Source organism: Malania oleifera, chromosome 8 (assembly GCF_029873635.1).
Source record: "Malania oleifera isolate guangnan ecotype guangnan chromosome 8, ASM2987363v1, whole genome shotgun sequence".
In the NCBI taxonomy this organism is placed as follows: domain Eukaryota; kingdom Viridiplantae; phylum Streptophyta; class Magnoliopsida; order Santalales; family Ximeniaceae; genus Malania; species Malania oleifera.
In genome coordinates this window covers 63,707,975-63,731,238 of record NC_080424.1, presented here as the reverse complement: position 1 = coordinate 63,731,238, position 23,264 = coordinate 63,707,975, and the positions used below count along the sequence as shown (strand labels likewise).

Genomic DNA, 23,264 nt, shown 5'->3' with positions numbered 1-23,264 from the left:
GAACTAGTTGGGTCTAGAAATTTCAAAAAGTCGGTAGCCACTCAATTGACTGAACGCTGAGGTTCGGTCGCCCAAACTACTTAGAGCCATACTAGTGTTCAAACAACATCAATTCAGTTGACTGAGCTCTTTGCCCCAGGCACCTGAACATCCTAAAGTTGCAAAATCATTTTTTTTTTATTCCAAAAATGATTTTAGCATTTTGAAATAAGATTTGTACTTGTATAAAAAAATTTCCATGAATTTAGAGTACCTAGAGTCCAACTAAGGCATCTATGAGTTTCGTCACAATGCTAAAATGTAGTGTACTTACATATGTCCTAATTGCAAATATACAGTAAAAAAGTTCTTCAAGTCTTCAAGCTTGGTCTTTTATAAGCTTCGTGATCTAACCAAATAACATCGTCTTGTATGCTTCATGACTTCTATTTTATATATGTTGTTGTACTTTAATATCTTAATACATGTGTACACACTTAATAGCACAATTAGATGTCTTGGTTTGTCATTATCAAAACTAGATGAAACCTAGATAGGACAATAAAAGTATGGAATGGGAGGTGGGATACCTCCTGTTACGTAGGCATAGTGTGGACTTCCTACTTGGTCCTTGATTTAGCTAACCAATATATGCATACAATGGCTATGATTATGATGTGGTAGTTTATGTAGGTTGAGTTAACCACTTATGATCATATCCAATGTTGTCGACAAAATAATAAAATTAGAATAAAATTGCAGATTTGACAAATGTATGATTTAAACTGACAAGGTCACTTTGAAAATAAGAGCAAATTTCATTGTATTCATTGAAATTAGAAAATTTAACTTCAAAATAATAGTTATAGAATTATTTATAAAATATTCAAATTAAAAATTAATCATTTAAGTTGCTGTAGTGAACTTGCATCTGAATTGAATTTTTGTTTGGAATCAAATTTATTAAAATCAATTCACTTAAGAATTGAGTCTATTAAATTCAAGTAATGATACATAAAAGGTCAAAAGACACTAATCTCATGTTTGAAAGATGTAGTCATTTCCTATAATTTCAAAAATCTCACGAATATCTCCTATAATTTAACAAAAGGATACGAACCTTTGGTCTTGCTTGACATAAGGTAATGAAAATTTTAAAATGTCATCGAAGATCAACGTCTTTTTACCAAACCTTAGTGGAAGTTTTTAAAGAAGGTGTTTTTCTTTTAGCTAAATCCAAAAAAAAAAAAATATTCTAAACAAAATAAAATATACTAAAAATTCATTTTTTTGTAATAAAAATTTTTTAATAGAAAAGTTTAAAACTAAAAATTTACTAAAGTCAATTATATTCTAACATTACATTTTGATAGATCTTATCATAAATAAGACAATGCTTGAAAAATCTTAAATAAAAATATAATATTATGATAGAATGTAATGAGATACAATCTTATTTGTATATTTTGCGACTCCTATTTTTAATTTTCTAGTTAAAAAAGTAGCTTTTTCTTATTTTTATTATTGCATTCTTGTTAATTTTTAAATAAAAAAGTTAAATTTTTTTTTTTTTTGGTCATAAGACTCGTAAGTCATGCCACATCATAAAGCATTTTCTCGAGCCCAAAGCAAAGTCAAAACCATTGTTCATAATGCCACGTGTCAAACAAGGGGAAGACTCGTTCGCCAATTCTTCCGACATGGACATATCATGCACGTCCACACAAGCACCGAAAAATGGGACGCGCAGCACACTTTTCTGTACGGCGACCCGCACCGGATCCCCGCCCCCGCACGCCGATCAAAACCAGTTTGCTCCCCACCACCTCTGCTCTTTCTCCCCCCCCCCCCCTTCTTCTCTCTCTCTCTCTCTGATCCCCGAGCACATCGCGGATCGGATCTCCATTCCTTATAAATACTTACCCCTTCGATCGCCCCGCCACTCGTTCCTTCCCCTGACTTCTCCGTCGTCAAGGTGGTTTCGGATTGAATTCTAGGGTTTGTTTTCTCATTTTTGCCATGAAGTTATGTGCAGATGTTGCACTTTACTCGAATTTTGTGTTGCCGGTGACAAATTGGTCGTAGATTGCGGTGTTCTGGAGATCGGTCGATTCTCCCCTCGAAATGGCAGCTTCTCCTGTGAAGTTCCTCTTTGGATTCTTGTTCGCGTCCATCATATTATGGCTGGTGTTTATGTAAGTTTATGAATTTTTTTTGTGCCTTCGATTTCAACTAGCTGCGCATTTCGACATTTTGCATTTCATGTTTATTTTGCACTATAATGCAGTTTGTGCTGCTTATCATGAAAGTAGGACTCTCAATTTGTAAGGAATTGCGAAACTGAATCAGTTGATTCTTAGAAGCTAAATGTGGAAACGTACATGCACGCGGACAACTGTTATGTTTATCACGTGTTTGATAATTGGATGCACGATTAGAAGCATTATGCCTTGCAAATTGGAATTAATGATTAGAAGAATTCTAACTGGATTATTGAGGAGATAATTATTTTTTCTTTTTAATAAATTGTTTATCTGGAGAAGAGGAGTATAGGCATATGGTCGAGGGGTTTGGATTGGTATAAGATATTTGAGGTTCAGCGAATTTGTTTAGGGATGCTTTTTGAGGAGGAGGTGATGGATAGACACAACGCCCCTGACCTGGATGCTTTTAATATGACATTTTTTGGGGATTGTAGGGATGTAGTGAGGAGTGAGTTGGTGAAGGTTTTTTTTAGGAGTTCTATGTTTTATGGTGTCATTGGTAGTAGTACAATTGAATTCTTATCACTTGGGTACCTAAGAAGAACCGCCCTATTAAGGTGAAGGATTTCAATCTTATTGGGTTAGTGAAATAGTGTGCATAAGATTATTGACATAGATCTGGCTGATAGTTTGGGCTTTGCTTGAGTGGTACTATTTCTTATTCACAGAGTGCATTGTTGATGGTGGGAAAATTTTGGATGTTGAGTTGGTGGCAAATGAGGTGGTTGAGCATGTGTGAAGGAGGAAGGGTAACGGTGTTGTATTTAAGTTGGACTTCAAACAAGCTTAGGATTGGATTAGTTGCAGTATTTTAGATAAAGTTTTGTGGGGGAAGGGAATTGGTTCTTGGTAGAGAAATAGAATTAGAGGTTGCTTGTCTACTTCAAACACTCATTATTAAATATTAACGAGGAACTCAACTCTTGGTTTAACGAGGACCCTTTCTCTTTTTTACTTATTTATAGTTGTAGTGGATGTTTTGAGTAGTTTGATAGATATGGCTATAGATAAATACGATGATAGAGAGGCTTTGTGTGGGCATGCGGGGTATTGCTGTGGGTAATGAGGTTATTTTTACTTATTTAAAGCTCTATGATGATACCATTTTCTTCTTGGGTGATGAAAGGCATTCTTTTGCAAAATTCTTCAGATTTTTGAGAGACTTTACAGCCTAAGGATTAATGTGGGCAAGAGCAGGTATTTACGAGAAAAAAAGATGTCTTTATCTTTGCTTTCAAATAGGATTCAGTATTTGGCTTCGATTTTGTTTTAAGGGGGTGTGTTTTTTGGGATTTACAGTATGATTGGAAGGCTGTGTTACTTTGATTGTAATTTGTTTTTTCTTTATTCCTTTTCTTTCTCATGGGAGGATTTCTTGTACTCTTATTTTTATGTATTTTCTTTGCTCTTTAATGATATCTCTTTCTCTTTTTTTTTTCTTAAAAAAGGGAGGGGGGCAAGAAATTTATTGGTATTGCAGTCATTAGTTTGAGCTCGATTAGGGTCTCTAAGTTTCCCTCTTTAGCAGTTTGCTTTTCTTTGGTGCATTTGACTGACTTAGATTTTCTGTTGGCCTGTAATCTTTGGTCTTTGTGATCTTATTGTTCTTAAGCTGTCTAGGCATCTTGATGGCTGGAAGGGTGCTTTGCTTTCTTGAGTTGGGTGTATCCCTTTCAAGTTCAAACTGTTTTTCCTATCTATGTTTGGAATTCTAGCTGGGTTGAATGGAAAGAAAAAGAATATTATGAGGGATTTATTTTGCTTGGGTGTGGGGGAGAAAGAGGGATCACTTAGTTGGGAGACTATTTGTAAGTCTAAGACTGGGTCGGGGGGGGGGGGGGGGTTCAGTCTCAATATGTTGGTGTTTAAAAACATGGTTGGTCAATGGTTATGAAGATTTTCCTTGGAAATTATCTCCTGTTGACATAAGGTGATTAAGAACACATTTAGTCAGCAGCAAAATGGTCGGAATGCTAATATTAGTGGCAGAGCTACTTAAGAGTTATGTGAATGCTTGGAAGTTCATTAGTGGACATCTTCTTCATTTTTCTCTTTAATTAGCATAAGCAGGTGATTTATCTAGCATTCCTTTCTCGGGGGATATGTGGGTGGGGAATGCTTATTATTCTGTCATTTCTCCTTGTCTTTGTTGTCCTTCTTTGCTACACAACGCACTTATTTCTTCTTTGTTATCTAGGGGAAATATGTCTCTTGGATTTTTTTACTCTTGAAAGAATATGGATGATGGTGAGGTTGTTGATTTTTCTTTACTGCTTAGTTTGCTGGATGCTTTTCAGCTTTCATTTGGGGGATTCTGGACTGATGTAGGACGGGAAAGGGTGGCCTAGTCCTACGGTTCAATCCTCACAAGCACATACACTCAATACACTTTAAATTAAGAATTTAATTATTTGAACATAAACACAATAAACCAGAGGACATTTCACATGTTTTGGGATTTTGAAAAGATGTATGATGCTGTTATGAAATAAGTCCCAAGAGTTCTTTCGCGAAGGAATCAAGTTATATGCAGCAAATATGTTATTCAAAATTTCAAGAATTTAAGTTCTATTGTTAGCAAGCAATATTCTCCCAATTGATTTTAAACTAGCAAGTATCAATATTGAAGTCTAATGATTCAAATGTGGTATTTAAGTATGGAATTGTTCAAATAAGTGCTGAATTTACCAATAATACAATGGATGACTTGACGATATTTTACACAATTTAGTCCATGCCTTAAGTTCTTCGTACAAGCTTTGAAATACCAACGAATGCAGCAATACAATGGAGTGATGGTGGCCGTGTGGGGATATGAAGGTGCTGGCCGTGTGGGTGTATTTGGGTGGAGGTCGTGTGGGGTAAGAGGGAGGTGATGGAGATGGAGTCACTGGATAGATAGTGGTCTCTCACCACCTGTTCTTCGGGGAGAACGACGTAGCCTCACGCTATACAATCACAAGGATTGGACAAAGTTAACAAGCTTCAACAAAGGAATTTCCTTTCAATATTTCAATATTCAAACTTAGCCTTTGTTCTTACAATAAAGGGATATATATAGCTAGCATGGGGGGACAAAGCATTAACAAGCTTAGCTAGCATGGGGTGATAAAGACATTAAACAACTAACGATTCCCGCACAAGCATGAGAGACACAAATAATAAAGACACCAACTTACTAGACACATTAATTACTCTTACAAGTTACTAGCAAAATAAATGTTCTGACTTTCTAGACATAATAAATACTAACACAACTTACTAAGACATGCACATGCAAGCGAGCAAGTTGTCTTGCAAAATTACAAATTAAATATGAAACAAAAGTCAAAGGGAGACCCAATTCGTGTGGGGCCCAATGGAGCCATGTGTGGGGCCCACAAGACCGTGTGGGGCCTACATGGGTCTTGAACTCGGACTTACTTTGACATCTCTACTTGGGTCTTTCTCACCCTGAAAAGTCTTCAAGCATCTACAAAATAATTATGAGCTGATGTGGATATCTGGGGGTTGTTCATGTGTTAGCATATCATCAAAGGAAATGTGGACATTTGGAGGTCGTCCATGTGTCACAACACAATGTCTGAAAATGACATAGGTAGGGCATGCTGATCCCCATCATCTCTCTTGGGCCCAAAAGAATTCTTCTCCGAAGAATTAAAAGTGGTGTACTGGAAGTAAAATTTGGGGTTAAGATGAAGGAGGTCTTCCTTAAGATTCTAGCTCCTCTTGCGAAGTGGCTTATCTCTCCACTTGACCAAGAACTTCCGATATGATTGCTTGTGTGAACTTTGTCTTATCATTCAAAATTACATCAAGGTTCTTGGGCATGGGTAAGGGTAGAGGCAAAGGCATTTTCGGGTTCTTAGGTTCAAGAGGAGTGGGAAATGGAGTGGGGTCATCTACAGGGTTAGAATTTGAAGGCTCCACAAAAGAAGATGCTACAAGAAATGAGATTAGATTTTCAACATTGAAAACATTGCTTATGCTAAAATCAACAGGAATATTAAGCATGTAAGCATTAGAACCAGTTTTCTTTAAAATTTTGAAATGATCCATTTTGTTAGTATGTAACTTTCTCACCTTTCCTACCAAAATCTGCTCAGGACGAATACGGACTATAACCATATCACCCTTTGAAAATTCTTTCAACATGCAATGTATATTAGCACGAGATTTATGATGTTCAAAATTCAAATTAACCTTCATTCTTATTTCAAAGTGTAGATTGTGTATATGCTTTGCAAAAACATCAGTCGGCTCACTCACTTTAGATTCAAGTGGTAGTGGAATAATATCTGCAGGCTTTCTAGGACTATATCCTGTGATATCCTGAAATGGGCTAAGTATTGCGGTCCTATCCACTGAACTACTAAATGCAAAATTGGCTATAGGAAGGCATAAATCCCAAACTATGATGTTTTCAACTACTAAACATCTCAATAGGTCCCTAAGGCTCCTATTCACTACTTCAATTTGCCAATTAGTTTGGGGGTAGTAAGCATCAAAAGACTGATTGGCACTAAAATACGAGCCTAACACAGTCCACAAGGCTTTCAAGAAGTAACCTATGAGCTTCACATCCCTATTGGAAACAATGGTTTTAAGAAACCTATTCTCAATGACAATCTTGTTGGTTGCTCTATTATTGATGCACATGCCCCAAGTGTCATCTTTCTTGGGAGTAAGGAGAGTAGGGTAGGCGCATAGACTTATGGTATCCTGAATAGAGTCATGTTCCCTCATTTCATTCACTTGTTTCAGCTCCTTATGTTCTATTGAGTTTACTCTATGATGTGGTAAATGAGGCAGAGATGAATAAGGAACAAGGTTAGTGACATGTTGATTGTCTCTTATGCGAGATGACTCACTAGGTGGCTCAAAGATGACATCCTTAAACTCAGAAGGTAGGGATGATACTTCTAAGGGTGTTTCTTTCTTAGGAAGGGGTATTTCAGTCTCCTTAGGAACATCCACCGACACTACCTTTGTATCTTGACTTTCCTACTCACACAAATTTTTACTTATGGTGTTCAAGGATTCACCACTAGTTTCTCTCTTTTCCTTCTTATTTTTCTCACCATCTTCCCTATTAAGAACCAATTTCCTAGTGGGACATTGTTTGGAAAAGTGTCCTTGTTTATGGCACCTGAAGTACACTACACTATTAGAACTCTGGTGAGAGGATTCAGTCATGGGTGTTTTTCCTTTGTCCATAGGTTGTTGGACTGGAATTACTCCCTCGGGAGGTGACTTGACCTGAGTGCGCTGGTCGAGACTTGTCATAATTTTGTATCTTTCGAGAGTATGACTCATTTGAAGAGGTATCAAACTGTTTTCCCATGGGCCCTTTAGTCATTTGCTCAAAGTCATGAGCTAAATTATATGCCTGTTCAAGGGACTCAATGTGATGGGGAAATAGTTTTCTCCTTAGTTTAGGCTTTAATCCTAAGCGAAATTGGGAGATCTGTTGACTAACAGCCTCATAGACGCCGCATCTTATAGACAACTCATCGAATTGACTCATGTATTCTGAAACAGTCATGCTACCTTGACGCAAATTGTAAAGCTGATCTATAAGGTGCTCTCTATAACTAAGGAGTAAATACTTTTCCCTTAACCTATCCTTCATTAGATCCCAATGCTCAATGGGTCTATGATCTAACCTCACTTCTTGCCTCTCTACATTTATCCAATGGAGTTTAGCTTGCCCTGTTAACTTCATTTTTGCAAACTTAGCCCGATGAGCGTCAGTCATCTTACACCAATCAAAATAGGATCCATCCTAGTCAACCAATCTTGGAAGACTTTAGGATCCATCTACCCATCATAGGTGGGGGCTTCTATCCTCATTACATCCTTGTAAGGATCACGATGGTCCCTACGGTAAGGTCTCCTAATGTCAAAGTCATCAACGTCATAGTCCTCATCATTCCAATGTTGGGCATAGGGCTCATGACGTGGGGGTCTCTTAGCAAAGTCATCTTGACGATTCGCTCACCTTTGTGGAAGGAGGGGAGGTCTTTCTCTAGGATGCATAGGTGGATCTCTCTCAACAATAATCCTTTGACCTAGATAAGGATTCCTGACTTGAGTAGACATCCTAGGGTTGGGGGAGGATCGGACACACTAGGGAAGCCCTTGAAATGGTGTTTGGTCACACAAAGTAAGGTCAAGTGTAAACCTAACCAAACTAAGTTCCAATTATCCAAAATTCAGAAAATAGGTGGGCTGTTCTAGGCAAAATCCTGTGGCTGTTTCAGTTTGAAACTAAAATCGTGCGAGCTAAGGAAATGGGACTTTGAGGGTTTATCCTATTATAACCTAGGCTCAGACTTAGATTCTAATACCAAGATGATGTAGGACGGGAAAGGGTGGCCTAGTCCTACGGTTCAACCCTCACAAGCACATACACTCAATACACTTTAAATTAAGAATTTAATTATCCGAACATAAACACAATAAACCAGAGGACATTTCACATGTTTTGGGATTTTGAAAAGGTGTATGATGCTGTTATGAAATAAGTCCCAAGAATTTTTTACAAATGAATCAAGTTATATGCAACAAAGATGTTATTCAAAATTTCAAGCATTTAAGTTCTATTGTTAGCAAGCAATATTCCCACAATTGATTATAAACTAGCAAGTATCAATATTGAAGTCTAATGATTCAAATGTGGTGTTCAAGTATTGAATTTCAAATTTCCAGCAAAGGCTTACAATATATAATAAGGATTCAAATAAGTGCTGAATTTACCAAAAATACAATGGATGACTTGACGATATCTACACAATTTAGTCCACGCCTTAAGTTCTTTGTACAAGCTTTGAAATACCAATGAACGCAGCAATGCAATGGAGTGATGGTGGCCGTGTGGGTGTACTTGGGTGGAGGTCGTGTGGGGTAAGAGGGAGGTGATGGAGATGGAATTGCTGGATAGATAGTGGTCTCTCGCCACTTGATCTCCGGGGAGAATGACGTAGCCTCACACTATACAATTACAAAGATTGGACAAATCTAACAAGCTTCAACAAAGGAATTTCCTTTCAATATTTCAATATTCAAACTTAGCTTTTGTTCGTACAATGAAGGGATTTATATAGCTAGCATGGGGGGACAAAGCATTAACAAGCTTAGCTAGCATGGGGGGACAAAGACATTAAACAACTAACAATCCTACACAAGCATGGGAGACACAAATAGTAAAGACACCAACTTGCTAAACTCATTAATTACTCTTACAAGTTACTAACAAAATAAATGCTCTAACTTTCTAGACATAATAAATACTAACACAACTTACAACACACACAACTTACTAAGACATGCACATGCAAGCAAGCAAGTTGTCTTGCAAGATTACAAATTAAATATAAAACAAAAGTCAAAGGGAGGTCCAATTCGTGTGGGGCCCAATGGAGCCATGTGTGGCCCACAAGACCGTGTGGGGCCCATATGGGTCTTGAACTCACACTTGCTTCGGCATCTCTACTCAGGTCTTTCTCACACTGAAAAGTCTTCAAGCATCTACAAAATAATTATGAGCTGATGTGGACATTTGGGGGTCGTCCATGTGTCAGCGCATCATCAAAGGAAATGTGGACATCTGGAGGTCATCCACGTGTCACAATGTTTGAAAATGACATAGGTAGGGCATGCCGATCCCCATCATTGACCTTGGATGGTTCTGGGACCTTTTCTTGTAAATTTTTTTCCCTTCATTTAATTCACTGTCTTGCATATTTTCCTCATGCTTGGTATATTAATTTTTAGGGAGCTAAGGTTCCTCATAGGTAAAGGCATTTATTTGGTTTGTAAGGCCCTCTAAGGTTGTGTCCCTGCATGTTTGTGTTATGTGCTCCATCTGTTTTTATATTGCTCAGCAGGTTGGAATTTTTTGGATAGATTGTTTGGGCTTTTTTTATGAGAATTGGTTGTGCCCTGAGTTGTTGAAGTGTATCTTGCATATTTCCAAGGTTTTTGGGAGGAATAGGGTATCAGGGATGCTAACATATTGTGCCTATGTTCCTGATTTGTTATGTTTTGGGGCATTTTATTAGAAAGAAACACTCATATTTTTAATGGAGTCTCATTGACTTCATCACTGACCTAAGATGGAATTGCTCTTTGGGCTTTACCCTTTGGGTATTTCAAGGGGAAATGTCTTTCACACTTCCAGAGGATTGGATGGCATTGATGAATTGATGTTTTGTTTTCTTCTTTCTTCCTTTTTTTGGCCCATTACTTTTCTTCTTAGAAGGATATCTTATTCTCTGCATGTATCTCTTCTTTTCCAATCAATAAATTAAAGAAACATAAATATATTGTAACAAAGCAGCAAAAAGAAGTTATTAATGACTGGACAAAACCAAGAAATAACCCCTCATGCGAAATTATAGAAATCTCAGACTTAAACCTAACTAAGATAACAAGGTTCAAACGATTTTGTCCCCCCAGTGGAGATGGGGCGGGGCCTGCAGCTCAGAGGATTACGCAAATTAACACATTCAATGAACATTGTAACAAAGGTACTGCAAGGTGAACTAACAAGAGAATAAGAGTTTCCATATTGAAGAAATGCTAGATGAACTGTCTTTATTTTAAACTGACATTTTACTAATTAGTGGGTATTGTTCTTGTTGGAAGATTTATATTAAAATTTATTGAGAAATGCCTCCTTTTATTCCTTTTGGCCCTTGCCTTTCTACTCTGACCCCAGCTACTGTTGTTATCTTTGCATGTGACTATTAGGTGGATAAAAAGAATTATGAGAGCATGAATATCCTTGTCTTCATCCTATTTAAATTATTTCAATTCTTAATAAAAATATTCTCTTATCTAAAAAAAAATCCTCAGTGCATGTATTGCTTCAATTCCCACCCTTGCACAATTAGTATGTAAGACCATTGTATGTGAATGTGCAAATTGTTATTCTCAAAGTCATGCCCACCAGCTTTGACCTTACCTTCACACTTATTGCATTGTGGTATTAGAAGTGGGTTGTTTTTTGTTCAATGAGTGCCTTGGAAAAGTCACGAGCTACTCTCTTCCGCTTGTTGTGATTAACATTCTATGGTTGCATCTCTCTCTAAGTGTGATGGTTGTCGTTCGTTTGTACTTTGAACTTGACATGTTTTTCTTTACTGATATACTCATTTCTGTCAATGAAAAAACAGGTTTATTGCCTTGTATCATTTTAATGTCTCATCGCTTAGAAAAATGTGTATGAGTTTCTTGCTTGTGAGATATCAAGGTTTTGGGAAGAGTAGAAGAGGGAGGACTTTTTGATTACGTACAGTGCATGCATTTCTGAACGCTGTGGTTTAATAGGAATGCAAGAATGTTTAAAGCTCAATCAATTTCTTCTGCCCAGTTGTGGGATAGGGTTAACTTTTGCTTCTTTTTGGGCACACTATTTTTGGATTTTTTTTTTTTTGGGGGGGGGGGGGGGGATATCACTGTCATATCTTATTGGAGGGAAGTGCTTTGTGTTTAGTTTGCTTGCAAGGGATGCCTTATTGGCCTTATCGTCCTTATGTTTTGTTATTAATGAAGTTTTGTTATTTGAAAAAGCAAAGGCATAAGGTGACGTGAGGTTTTTGTTAGAAATCTTATAAATTTGTTTGCGAAGTTACAAATGGAGGAGAGAAAAAGAGAAGAAAAGAAGAAAAAAAAAAGGGAAAAAAAGAACAGAAAAAAAAGCGGCAGTTTTTTTGGAGCATACGTACTGCTCCTGATTTTCCCTCTTATATATGAATACTCATAAAAAGGGCTTATGGAAAAATACTCCCACTTAGACTACCTAATTAATAAAATAACATATTCTCTTCTGACAAACCCCCTCAAGCTGGAGGTGTATAAATATCACCTAACCCCATCTGGGTAAAACTATTAGAAAAGGCGGGCTTTGATGAGGGCTTTGTGAAAACATCACATAATTGACCACTTATTGCACAAAGGGAGTCCTCATGACCTTCTCCAGCACAGCATCCTAGCGAAATGACAGTCAACTTTGATGTGCTTTGTCCTCTCATGAAACACTAGATTGCCAGCAATATCAATGGCAGTCTGATTATCATAAAAGCATATCTATTGGCCTCATTATCAAGAATCCAATCTCTCTTAGAAGAGATTTCAACCACCTAAGCTCACTCACGACCATAGTTTGATATTCTGCGTCAGTACTAGATTGTGCTATAGTAGTTTGTTTCTTGTTGCACCGGGTAACAATATTGCCTTGCACAAATGTACAAACCAAATCTACATTAGAGTATCCATTTATTTTTTTTGATAGAAAAAGAAATTTTCATTAATAGTAAGTGAATTCACATGAGGGAGAATGAGACATCTCCCAGAAAATGCCTGGAATAATCTAGAAAATTTCACTCTTCCCCGTATTAACTTTAAGTCCTGACACCCTCTCAAAAATTTGAAGAATACCCAAAATTCTCCTAAAGGAAGGGCTATGATTGTCAAGGAAGAAAATGGTGTCGTTAGCAAAACTGGAGATGAGAACCAATCACTCCCTCTCTCCCTACTTCTAGACCTTTAATCAACCCCCTTTTCACAATCCTTTCCACCATCCTGTTGAACACATCAGCTTCAAGGACAAATAGTTAGGGGGATAAAGGGTCACGTTGCCTAATTCCCCTAGAAGCTCTAAACCAAGATTTGGATCACTGTTAACGATCACTGAGAACTACACATTAGTAAAGTAGCTCCTAATCCACCGACACAAATGCTTGCCAAAACCTTCCTCTCAAAGACTTTATACAAGGTGCTCCAACTCACTTTATCATGGGCTTTCTTGAAATCTACTTTTAAGACGAAACCCCTCTTTTTATTCCTATGAACATCTTCCACCACCTCATTGGCCACAACTATAGCGTGCACTAGTTGCCTCCCACAAATGCACTCTGGGAAGTAGAAATGGTATTAATGAGCACCTCACTTATCCTATTAGCTAAGACTTTAATGATGATTTTATAAACACTAGAAACAAGGCTAATAGGTCTAAAATCCTCAACCTTAATATACCTGGACTTTTTAGGCACCAGAGAAATGAAAGAGGAGTTGATGCTTTTGCTCAAAATCCCATTCTGAAAGAATTCAGTAAACACTTTCAACAAATCGCCCTTAACAACCTCCCAACAATCTTGAAAAAATGCTATGTTTAAATCCGTCTGGACGGGGCCTTATCCTTATCCATACCAAAAACCACCCCTTCACTTCCTCCTATTCAAAGGGTCTCTCAAACCAACTCTTCTAATAAATGGAAATAGGATTTCAGACCAACCCCTCTAACATCAATCTATCATAATCCTCCTTTGAATACAAGTTTTGAAAGAAGTTGGCACTAGCAGAAGCAATCTGACCTTTATCACTAGTGACTACCCCTCCCCCTACATCTAACTTCCTAACCAAAATTTTACTCCTTTTGCCATTAGCTATCTTGTGAAAGAAAGAAGAATTCTAGTCACCTTCTTTAACCCATTTGAACTTTGTCTTCTGCCTCCAACTCCTCAATTCCTGAAAGATCACCTCTTCTAGTTCATTCTTTAAAGAAACTCTTCTAATATCCTTGCTGTTTGAGAGAATAGACTCTTCCTCCTTCCTATCTAGGAAAGCCAACTGTCCCAAGAGTCGATAACTCTAGATTTTTTAATTCTAACAATCCCATAGACCTGCTTATTCCAAAATTTTAGTTTCTCCTTCAAATGTTTCAATTTTTTCATAAATCTAAAACCTTCCCAACCCCTTTCCATATCCTCCACCCAAGACTCTCCAACCAAAGGCTTATAAGTCACATGATCCAGCCACATATTCTCGAACATAGGGAGTTGGGCTTCATGTGCCACCCTGCTGGATTCCAACAAGATAGGAAAGTGATCAAATGTGGCCTAGGGAGAGCACATTGAATGAGGTTCTAAAACTCGTTCTCTCATTCCTTGCAATATAGGAATCTATCCAATCTACTAGCAATAGCTCTAGCCCCCCTACAAACTGGGTAAAAGAAGTAGTACCCAATGGAAGGCCTCTCAAACCACAATCCCTTATTAATGAGTCAAAGTTCTGCATACTTGCAAATACATACCCCCCTCCCCCCAGGGCGCGGTCCCTTTCTTTTTGAAATCCTACAACATTAAAATCCCCTCCCACTATCCACCTAGAGCGCAGAAACCATAAACAGAGTAGTTTCATCCTAGAAAACACTCCTAAGATTTGGTCTGGAATGCTTATACATTGACGAATCCCACCATTGACCCTTTCCTCTCACGTCAAACAACATCGAAAGGGGTAAAAATCCCCTCTAAAGTCTCTAGTCTAGATATATTACGAGAGTCCCACATGGTAAGAATACCGCTAGAGGCCCCACGTGAGGGTAGATATTCCCATTCCCTACAACGACTCCCTCCCTCCCCTAGATACTCCTGATTACCCCTCGGTCTATGGTTTCCTAAATGAGGACAATGACCAAGGAGTACTAGACCAACACTTCCTTAATCAAAATCCTTTCTCTAGGACCCTCTAGCCCTCTAAAGTTCCAACTAACAATCTTCACTACTTTACTAACTTTCCCCTCTTTCGTAGCCCTTTACCTCCCTTATAGTTAATCGAAGAAACAAGGTTTTTTAGTTCTTTCTGAACATTCTTTTACCTTTTCTCGTAAGTCCTAGGGCTTGAACCCACACTTACCAGAAGTTCCAAACCTAAGTCCTCAAGGAGTTTTTGTGGGTCTAGGTTGTCTCTCACACCGCTCTCAAAGTAAACCCCACAGCCCTCCCTTCTATTAGAAACCTCCATTTGGCATAAAGTATCCAAAGAAAGAGAGAGTTGAGAAGGAAGAGGGAGAATACCTTTGCTCGTTCTAGATGGACTAGGATCTTTCGTGAAAAGATCACCCTTCATGAAGGGGGAAAAATCTCCCTTCACATACTTATCCCCCAAACATCAAAGGAAGGAATAACCGGCTTAAACACGGAGAAATATTTGGCCCAAGGCTGGGTTCGAAATACAAAGACCCCTCATTATTTAAAGCTAACAAATGATCTAAATAATGATTAATAAAATTTATACCTGCTTGTGCATCCTTAGGATTCAGCTGAAGACAATCTCTTTCTGAATTCTATGGGATCTTAACTATACTTTTGCTGTAAAGGATCTCCTCCCCTTCACAATCTCCATTGTTTTTAGAAAAAAGCTTATTAACCCCTCCTCTTCTGCGTCTTTTAGATCTGCTCTCATCTGGTCTACCAATAGTTCCTTCTTGGACTCAGCTATACTGCTCATCTCTTCATCCGAGTCGAAGTACAACTCTTCTGCTTCATTATCCTCCCTAATATCTAATAACAAAGGAGAAAGTTGACTGCTGGTTTCCGCTTGCTCCCTGCTGATCTTGGGGATTGCTGCTTTGCTGCTAATGGTCTCTGGGCCTTTGCCTTCCGTAGAGATTGCTGCATTCTGCAAGCCCGACGGGACCTGTGCAATCTATTATAGGTTGCTGCGTCTCTTGGAATAAACTCTTCTCGCCATCTCTTATTGGAACAACACTTTTTTCTTTGATGACCCACACAGACTTAGATATCTTTTTTCCCATAAGCTTTGAGCTTTAAAGTGTTTAGTTCAACCTTATCATATCCTTTCTTCCTCCTGGAATGCCACCCAATAAATCTAGAAGCCTCCCTTGTGACTTGCCTGGTTACTTGTAAGGTGCTGGAATTCCTATTAGGATAGAGCTCCCTATCCCTTTGGCTACGAATGAGAGCCAAATTAGGATCAGACCCTGTCGCTGAAAATTCTTTGGTAAACATTGGCAAAGGAAAGTCTCTGGAACACACTCTTACTCTTCTCCTTTGGCTTGATGTTTGAAGAGCCATAGTCTAAGCGTCTCCTGTGGCCCTTGTTGGCTTTGGGGGCCTCATTGGTGGGCGATGAGAATTCCAATAGAGTAGTAAGGCCCTCCATCTAGTTTCTTGATCGCCCTCAGGAATACGAACAATATGGAGGCACTTGCTGCTATCCTTCTCCATACAAACAAACCCCCATTTTCAAAAAACCTTCAACCTTACCTTGTTTCCATCCTTTGTGAATCTTGCGCCAAGGTGATTAGCGACAATCTCGTCATTGGCCTCACAGAGTACACCCAAAATCTTTAGGACCCACGAGTTCCTCCTTATCTAACATGATGTAAGATACGTGTCTTCTTGCATATTATGTGATACATTAGGTCGTTGAGTCCAATCGTATGACTGAGATCGCTTTCCTTTCGGTTTTGAATGTAGCAAACTCTCCCATCCCTGTGTCTAGTTTGAGCAAGATGGAAATTATGGGCTTGAAAGTAGAAGGAACACTGAGTTAAGGGATACAGATAGATACCACAATTGTAGAGGAGCTCACGATCTCTCCAGTTCAAAGATACGGGAATTGAGTATGAGGAAGGGTCGTAGGGCTGAAAAAGCTAAAGGTCAAATGGATTCTTGTGAGTGATGACTGTAGTAGAAACCTTTGTGTTTCTAGGAATCTTGATGATTGAGTAGGAGAATTTAGAGAAAGAATATTGTCGGAGGAGAGTCAACTTTTGTTCAATCAACTGGATTTTGGCTTTGCACGAAATCTCAAAGAAAATAGATTGTCAAAGAAGAGTCGACTTCAAATCAATCAATTGGGTACTGGCTTCAATAATAGAGAGCTTGGAGGAGGATGGATGGCAAGGAAGATTTGCCTTCAAGGAGTTAGAATTCAGAGAAAGAATATTGTCGGAGGAGAGTCAACTTTTGTTCAATCAACTGGATTTTGGCTTTGCACGAAATCTCAAAGAAAGTAGATTGTCAAAGAAGAGTCGACTTCAAATCAATCAATTGGGTACTGGCTTCAATAATAGAGAGCTTGGAGGAGGATGGATGGCAAGGAAGATTTGCCTTCAAGGAGTTAACAGTTGACTAGGGTTCGACTTCAAGAGCAAGAGCTGCACCTCTTCGATTTTATTGGTGTCGTAGAGAACTAGGAAGAGGAAGGGAGAGAGCATTGGGGAGATGTTTGCCATGCTCGAAGACTCGAGGGACAATATCTCCGCGAGGAGAGCATCGCACAATCTCTCTTCTAAATCGCACATTAGCATATCCATGATATTGTAGTTTCTTTTAAATGTATACAAAAAACCTTTACAAGAGCTTTTGAGATGCTGTAAATCCTACAAACAACACTCCAATGTGGTTGTTTAGGTTTTCCATAAACCTAATTCACCCTCCCTCTACAAAAGATGTGTTAAGTTTAGTGTAGTCAAATAGTTCAACTTGCCAGCTAGTTTCCTATATTGATGTCTATCTTCGAACTTTCGTTCGACATCCCTGGAAACTTCATGTTGGGATCCATAGGAGTATCAACTGCTTCTGTCAACAAACTTGTCTCACTTAGCAAGTCCTACGTACAATTTCACTAAGAAAGATTCAACCCCTTTCCTACACCTTTACATTCTCAATATCAATAAAGTAGTGTAAACTTCTCTAGCCCTTGATTTCAAATTTTGCTTGAAGCTATTGCCTAACTTTTGAAATCTTGCTCTTGTAATTGTCAGTGATCATGATATCATCAACATAAACTACTAGAAGTTCCACACTTGTCTCTTGTTTGTGGACAAAGACTGAATGATCAGAGTAGCAACTGGATAAAGCCAAATGCAGAGGCTACAACACTAAATTTGTAATCAAAATGAGGAGATTGCTTTAGACCATTAATGGCCGTATGCAACCAACATACTTTACCATCCTCCCTATGATCAACATACCCACAAGGTTGCTCCATGTATACCTTTTCTTACAAATCTTCTTTAGAGAAGGCATTCTTTACATCCAATCGGTATTAGGGCCGATAAAAAATAACTGTTAGCAAGATGAATACACAAACAAAATTTAGTTAAGTGATATAGGAGAAGGTCTCAAAATAATCAATACCACATGTTTAGATGTACCATTTGGCAACCAATTGAGCCTTACAACTAGTAAGATTTTTGGTGGTGTGACACCTAACCAACTCCTTAAAAGGAGGAAGGTCCAACAAGTCCTATATCCCTTGAGTGGTCAAGACATCCATTTCTACATCCATTGCATGCTTCCACTTATGGTTAGCAAGCACTTCAACATGTGAGGAAGGGATAGAAACTTAGGAAATACACAAAGCAAAGAACGCATAGGACTAGGGATGTGAATAATTGATATATAATGAGCAATATGATAAGCAACTAAGGGCGGTTAAGTACATGTTTGAGTAACTTTTTGGTGAGCAATGGGTAAATCCAAGTCACACTTAGATGGTTCTCTAGAACAACAAGTTGAAAAAGAGATGGGTAGAAGAGTCGACATGGTGATAGCGATGTCTGTGCTTGCTTTTTGTTGTTTATAAACTCTCAATTGTTTCTTTGGGTATAGATTTGAAAATGGAGCAGAAGATATCTTGAGAAGGATATGGGTAGACATAGTAGGATCAATAGGGGAGTGGGGACCTGGACCATTTTATGGACTCAAAATTGATTCATCCAAAGAGGATGCAACACGAGCAATAAGGTGTCCCCTTAAAAGAGGTGACATTGGTATTAACATATTTCCTGTGAGTGTGGGGATCATAGCATCTATAACCTTTCTTAGTTTGTGGTAATATCTGTTTTGGGAAAGATCCTTGATTGGGGATGCAGTTTTGTCCACCTCTTTTCCACGTCTTTTTCACTTGAGCTCAGGACAAAATGATTCCATTTGTTCTTTTGTTGTTGATCTAGATGGTCCTTTGCCTTCTTGGGATTTCTACTTTCACAGATTGTTAAACGATAGGGCGATGGTAGAGCTATCGTCTTTGCTAGTTTTGTTGAATAACTGGAATAATTGTTGTTTTTATTTAGAGGAGGATATTTGGTCTTGGTTTTTGTATCCTTTGGTGGTATAGTCTTACAAATCTTTTTGTGATTTTCTAAATAGATCTAATTTACCTTTTACTCTATAGATCCATTTGGAAGGTCAAAGTCTCCTTTAAAATCAAGGCTTTTATCTGGTTGGTTGCGCTTGATAGAATTAATACCAATAACTTGCTGCAGGTTAGGAGACCTTTGAAGGCTACATCTCTGGACATCTATGTTTGTTTTAATTGTTCAGAATCTGCATTGCATTTGTTCATTCATTGTGAATCTATGATTATGCTTGGAGGGTGTGGAATAAGCTATTTGGTATTTTAGGCGACTATTGGGTCAGTTCTGGGGCAGTGGAAGACCTTCTAGCTGTTTATTTTGCTGGTTTGGCAGGAAAAAAAGAAAGAGCAGTGCTCTGGAATGTCCTTTTTTTTTTTTATTTTTTTGCAGTCTTTTGTGGGCTGTGGATGGAGCGTGATGCGCGCATTTTTCTGGGGGAAGAAATAATCTTATTTTTTGGTTTGGGAAAATGTACATTATTTGGCTTCTCTTTGGTGTGTTGGGCTGGGGAATTTTAAGGGGGTGAGCTGTTTTGATATTCATTGCGATTGGCATTATGTGTTGGAGTATTAGATTCATGCTTGGTTTTTCTTTTTTTTTTTTGTTTTCAGTTGTTTCTTTGTGTTTTTTATCTAGATTTTCCAGACCATGTTAAGGAGGTGTCTTATTCTTCGGGCTGTATATTCTTATTCTATTAATGAAATTATTCTTTTACTATAAAAAAAAACCTTTCTTAGTTCTCAACTACCTGACAAAGACACATTTAACAACATAAGGAGAGAACTTTTCCTGATGAGCAAAACATGTGCATCCAATCAAAGATACGAGACGCAATAGAGAACATGGATGTTTCTGTTTACATAATGGGGAAGGGAGTTTGTCCCTCTAGAACAATGGGGGGCATCCTGAGCAAAAAATAGGGTGTAAGTAGAGCATGAATCCAAAAGGTTTTAGGAACATACATATGAAGGAGTAGAGACTTATGTCAAATAAATGTGTATTTTTTTGATCTTCTACTCCATACGGAGGGGTATGTATAGATGATGTTGAATGAATAATCCCTTGGGCCAAGGAAAAAGACTGAAGCTCATTTCAAACAAATTCAAGTGCTTTATTAGGTCAAAAAATATGGATACTGATGCCAACTTGAGTTTTTATTTAGATTTGTTTTAACAAATGGGTGTAGGTCATATGCAGAAAATCGTCCACAAAGGACACAAAATATTGATGATGAGCCAAATTCTTGGCTCTACACAGACCCCAAAGATCTGAATTAGTAAGAAAAAGCAATGATTTACTACGAGCCTTGATTCTAGATGGAAAAGATGCCCTTGTATAGTTTCCCGACTGACACCTAGAACACTAAAATAGAGAAACAAACTTTAATTTTTTTTGGGGGGGGGGGGGGGGTTTGCTTCTTGCAGTTTTTTGAAGGGATGGATGACCATGTGCCAATGATCAAGAGAAAAACCATGAGTAGGAATTAAGGTAGCCGTATGACAAGAATCGGAGGTACCACTAGGTCCACCGCCAACATTGAAATAGTATAAGTTATCCTTCTCAAGCCTTCTCCTATCCGCATCTTTGTCTCGAGATCCTGAATGACACAATGAGAAGGAAAGAAGGTATAGAACACTTGTGGGATTTAGTTAATTTGCTAACTGTCGATAAGTTGTGGGGAAATTTAGGCATGTTTAATACAAAGGAAAGAGGAATGGAAGGAAATGAAAAAATGTTGCCCCAACTAGAAATGGTCAGCAAGAGTAACTTTAGAGCGTAAAGCAGTGGATTTAAAGGACTGAAATAAAATAAGACTAATGATATAGGAGGAGGCACAAGAATCAATAAGCCATGTGAGGAGGATGAAGTGGCTAGAAGCTTGGCTAAACCTGAATCGGCTGTAGTAGCATTAGATGCAGAAGACTGAGTTTGGGGTTGTTGAACCACGCGAACAAGATTGTTATACTCCTCTCGGGACATGGTAGATGATGTACTTAACTCCCTAATGGAGTGGCCAGGTGCACCTGAAGTTTCAATGGTGGAATCACCTTGGGCAAGAGACATCAGTTGCTTGTGGAGATCTCAACATCCTTACTACAATGTGTGAAAATGTTAGAATTTCCTCTACCACAACAGCCTTCCAAGCTCCATCTTTGTCCTCGAACACCCTTACCATGGTTGCAGGTAGTGCTAACCATAACTATTATTGGCAGAAGCTTGAGAAGAAGACTAATATCCATCTCTGTCAGATTCTAACATACGCTTCATTCATGGATGGTATGGATTCACTGTCAAGAATCTGATTGTGGATGGGTTGAAGGTTAGGACTGAACACAGAAACATGGCAGCCAAAAACTTTGTCCTTTGCCTCTTAATCTTCCCAATGTCGGAACTAACTTGTTGTTAGATGTTGAGTTTGTCCCCCATACCCTTAAAAGTGCTATAATAGTCACTAATGGACCTAGTCTTGTGTTTGTATTTGAACAACTTCTTCTATAGGTTAAAAAACACAAGTTTAATTTTTATCTCAGGAGAAGATTTTGCAATGATCATCTTATGCGGCCTTGGTTGTTCTATGAAACATCACGTTTGCTGCAATTCATGGCTCTTTGTTATTCCACAACAACACAAGCAATGTCATTCTATTTTATCCAGTCTTCATAATACTTGGAGTCTGGAGACAGAGGAGAAAGCAAAAAAATACTTGACTTCCCTTTTTCGTGTTAATGTGCACACACACACTCTGCCTGATGACAACAGGTAGTTGGAGGATCCAACCAATTTGATGGCTGTGATCTGTGCGTTAACAGTACTAGCCAAAGCTGCCTATGTAAAGACCATCGAAACTATATCCTATACCTTACAATCAACATACACCGGTATTGGGAATAAATAACACAATTATGCAGACTGAGGCAGCACACACAAGTACATAACAGCTCTTCAGAATGCAGAGTTCCTGAACTTCAAGAGGCAGCTCTGACTGAAAAACTGAATTTTCATTCCTATGAGGAATTACTTGACTACCCAGAAGAATACAGACCACAAAAAGCACTGTAGGCACTTAATAAACCACATTGCAGCGCAGCACTTGCAGGCATTATGGCTGGCAGCAACCAGAAGTGAGTGCAGGCAAGAACAGGAAATAGTCATTGAACACCAGTCAAAACCACCAGCAACTGATACAAGATTGCAAGTAATCAATCACAAGCACATGCAGCATGGAAACAGCATCTTCATGCAACAACCATCTGGTGAACAGCGGAACGGCAACAGAATAACTGAGTTCACAACAGCAAACCACCATGAACGCATACAGCATCCTACCAAGTATTCTGCAAAGCCTAACCAATATGAAAAATGTTTCTAAAGGACTCTTAGACCAACCAGGAAATCAGATATGAGAACTGGTTAGGTGGAAGATATGTGAAGAAACAAAAAAAAGAGTCTAGAAACAACTTAGAAAAATCAGATTTATAGGAGATTTACACTGCCACATGGTGAAGTTATGGATGGAGAAGAGAAGAAGAAAAGAAGAGAAAAGAGCGGTAGCGGTTTTCCTTGAGCATATGTACAGCTCCAGATTTGCCCTCTTATGTATTAATAATAGCAAAGACTTGAGGACAAAAATACTCCCACTAACTCAACCTAATTACTAAAATAACATATTCTTGTTGAAAAGTTACTAATGAACCATTTTTTAATCTGAAAAAGAAAAGGCATAAGGTGATGGGTTAATGTTAGAGATCTTATAAATCCATTCGTAGGGCCTCACTTGAGAGCACCAGCTTTTAGGTAAATTGGATCTTTGAAATGGTATCAAAGCCTCTTTGACCGTAAGGTTTTGAGTTCCATCCTTATTGTCCCGACTCATATATTTAAAATTAGCATTTCAGCACAAGGAATGGTCAGCCGGTGCTTTCTCTACTCTGCTTTTTCTTGTGGTGGGCATGTTAGAAATCTTTTGGAACAATTTTAGGGCCTCACTTAACCAAGCTTTTAGATGAATTTGTTCTTTAATAGTTTTAATCCTTCTGGAGTGGGGTGTACAGCTTAAAGTGTTGCGG

The 23,264-nt window shown here is 38.4% G+C and overlaps 1 protein-coding gene across 1 annotated transcript in view; it reads left to right on the top strand.

The window, feature by feature from the left end:
• The first annotated feature begins 1,718 nt into the window (after nt 1-1,718).
• LOC131161600 (protein SABRE) overlaps nt 1,719-23,264 on the top strand; it is a 134,360-nt gene continuing 112,814 nt past the window's right edge. The window contains exon 1 of the mRNA XM_058117465.1: nt 1,719-2,174. Within this exon, the coding sequence (XP_057973448.1) occupies nt 2,104-2,174 (71 nt within the window). The 5' untranslated portion in view covers nt 1,719-2,103. The remainder of the gene's footprint in view (nt 2,175-23,264) is intronic.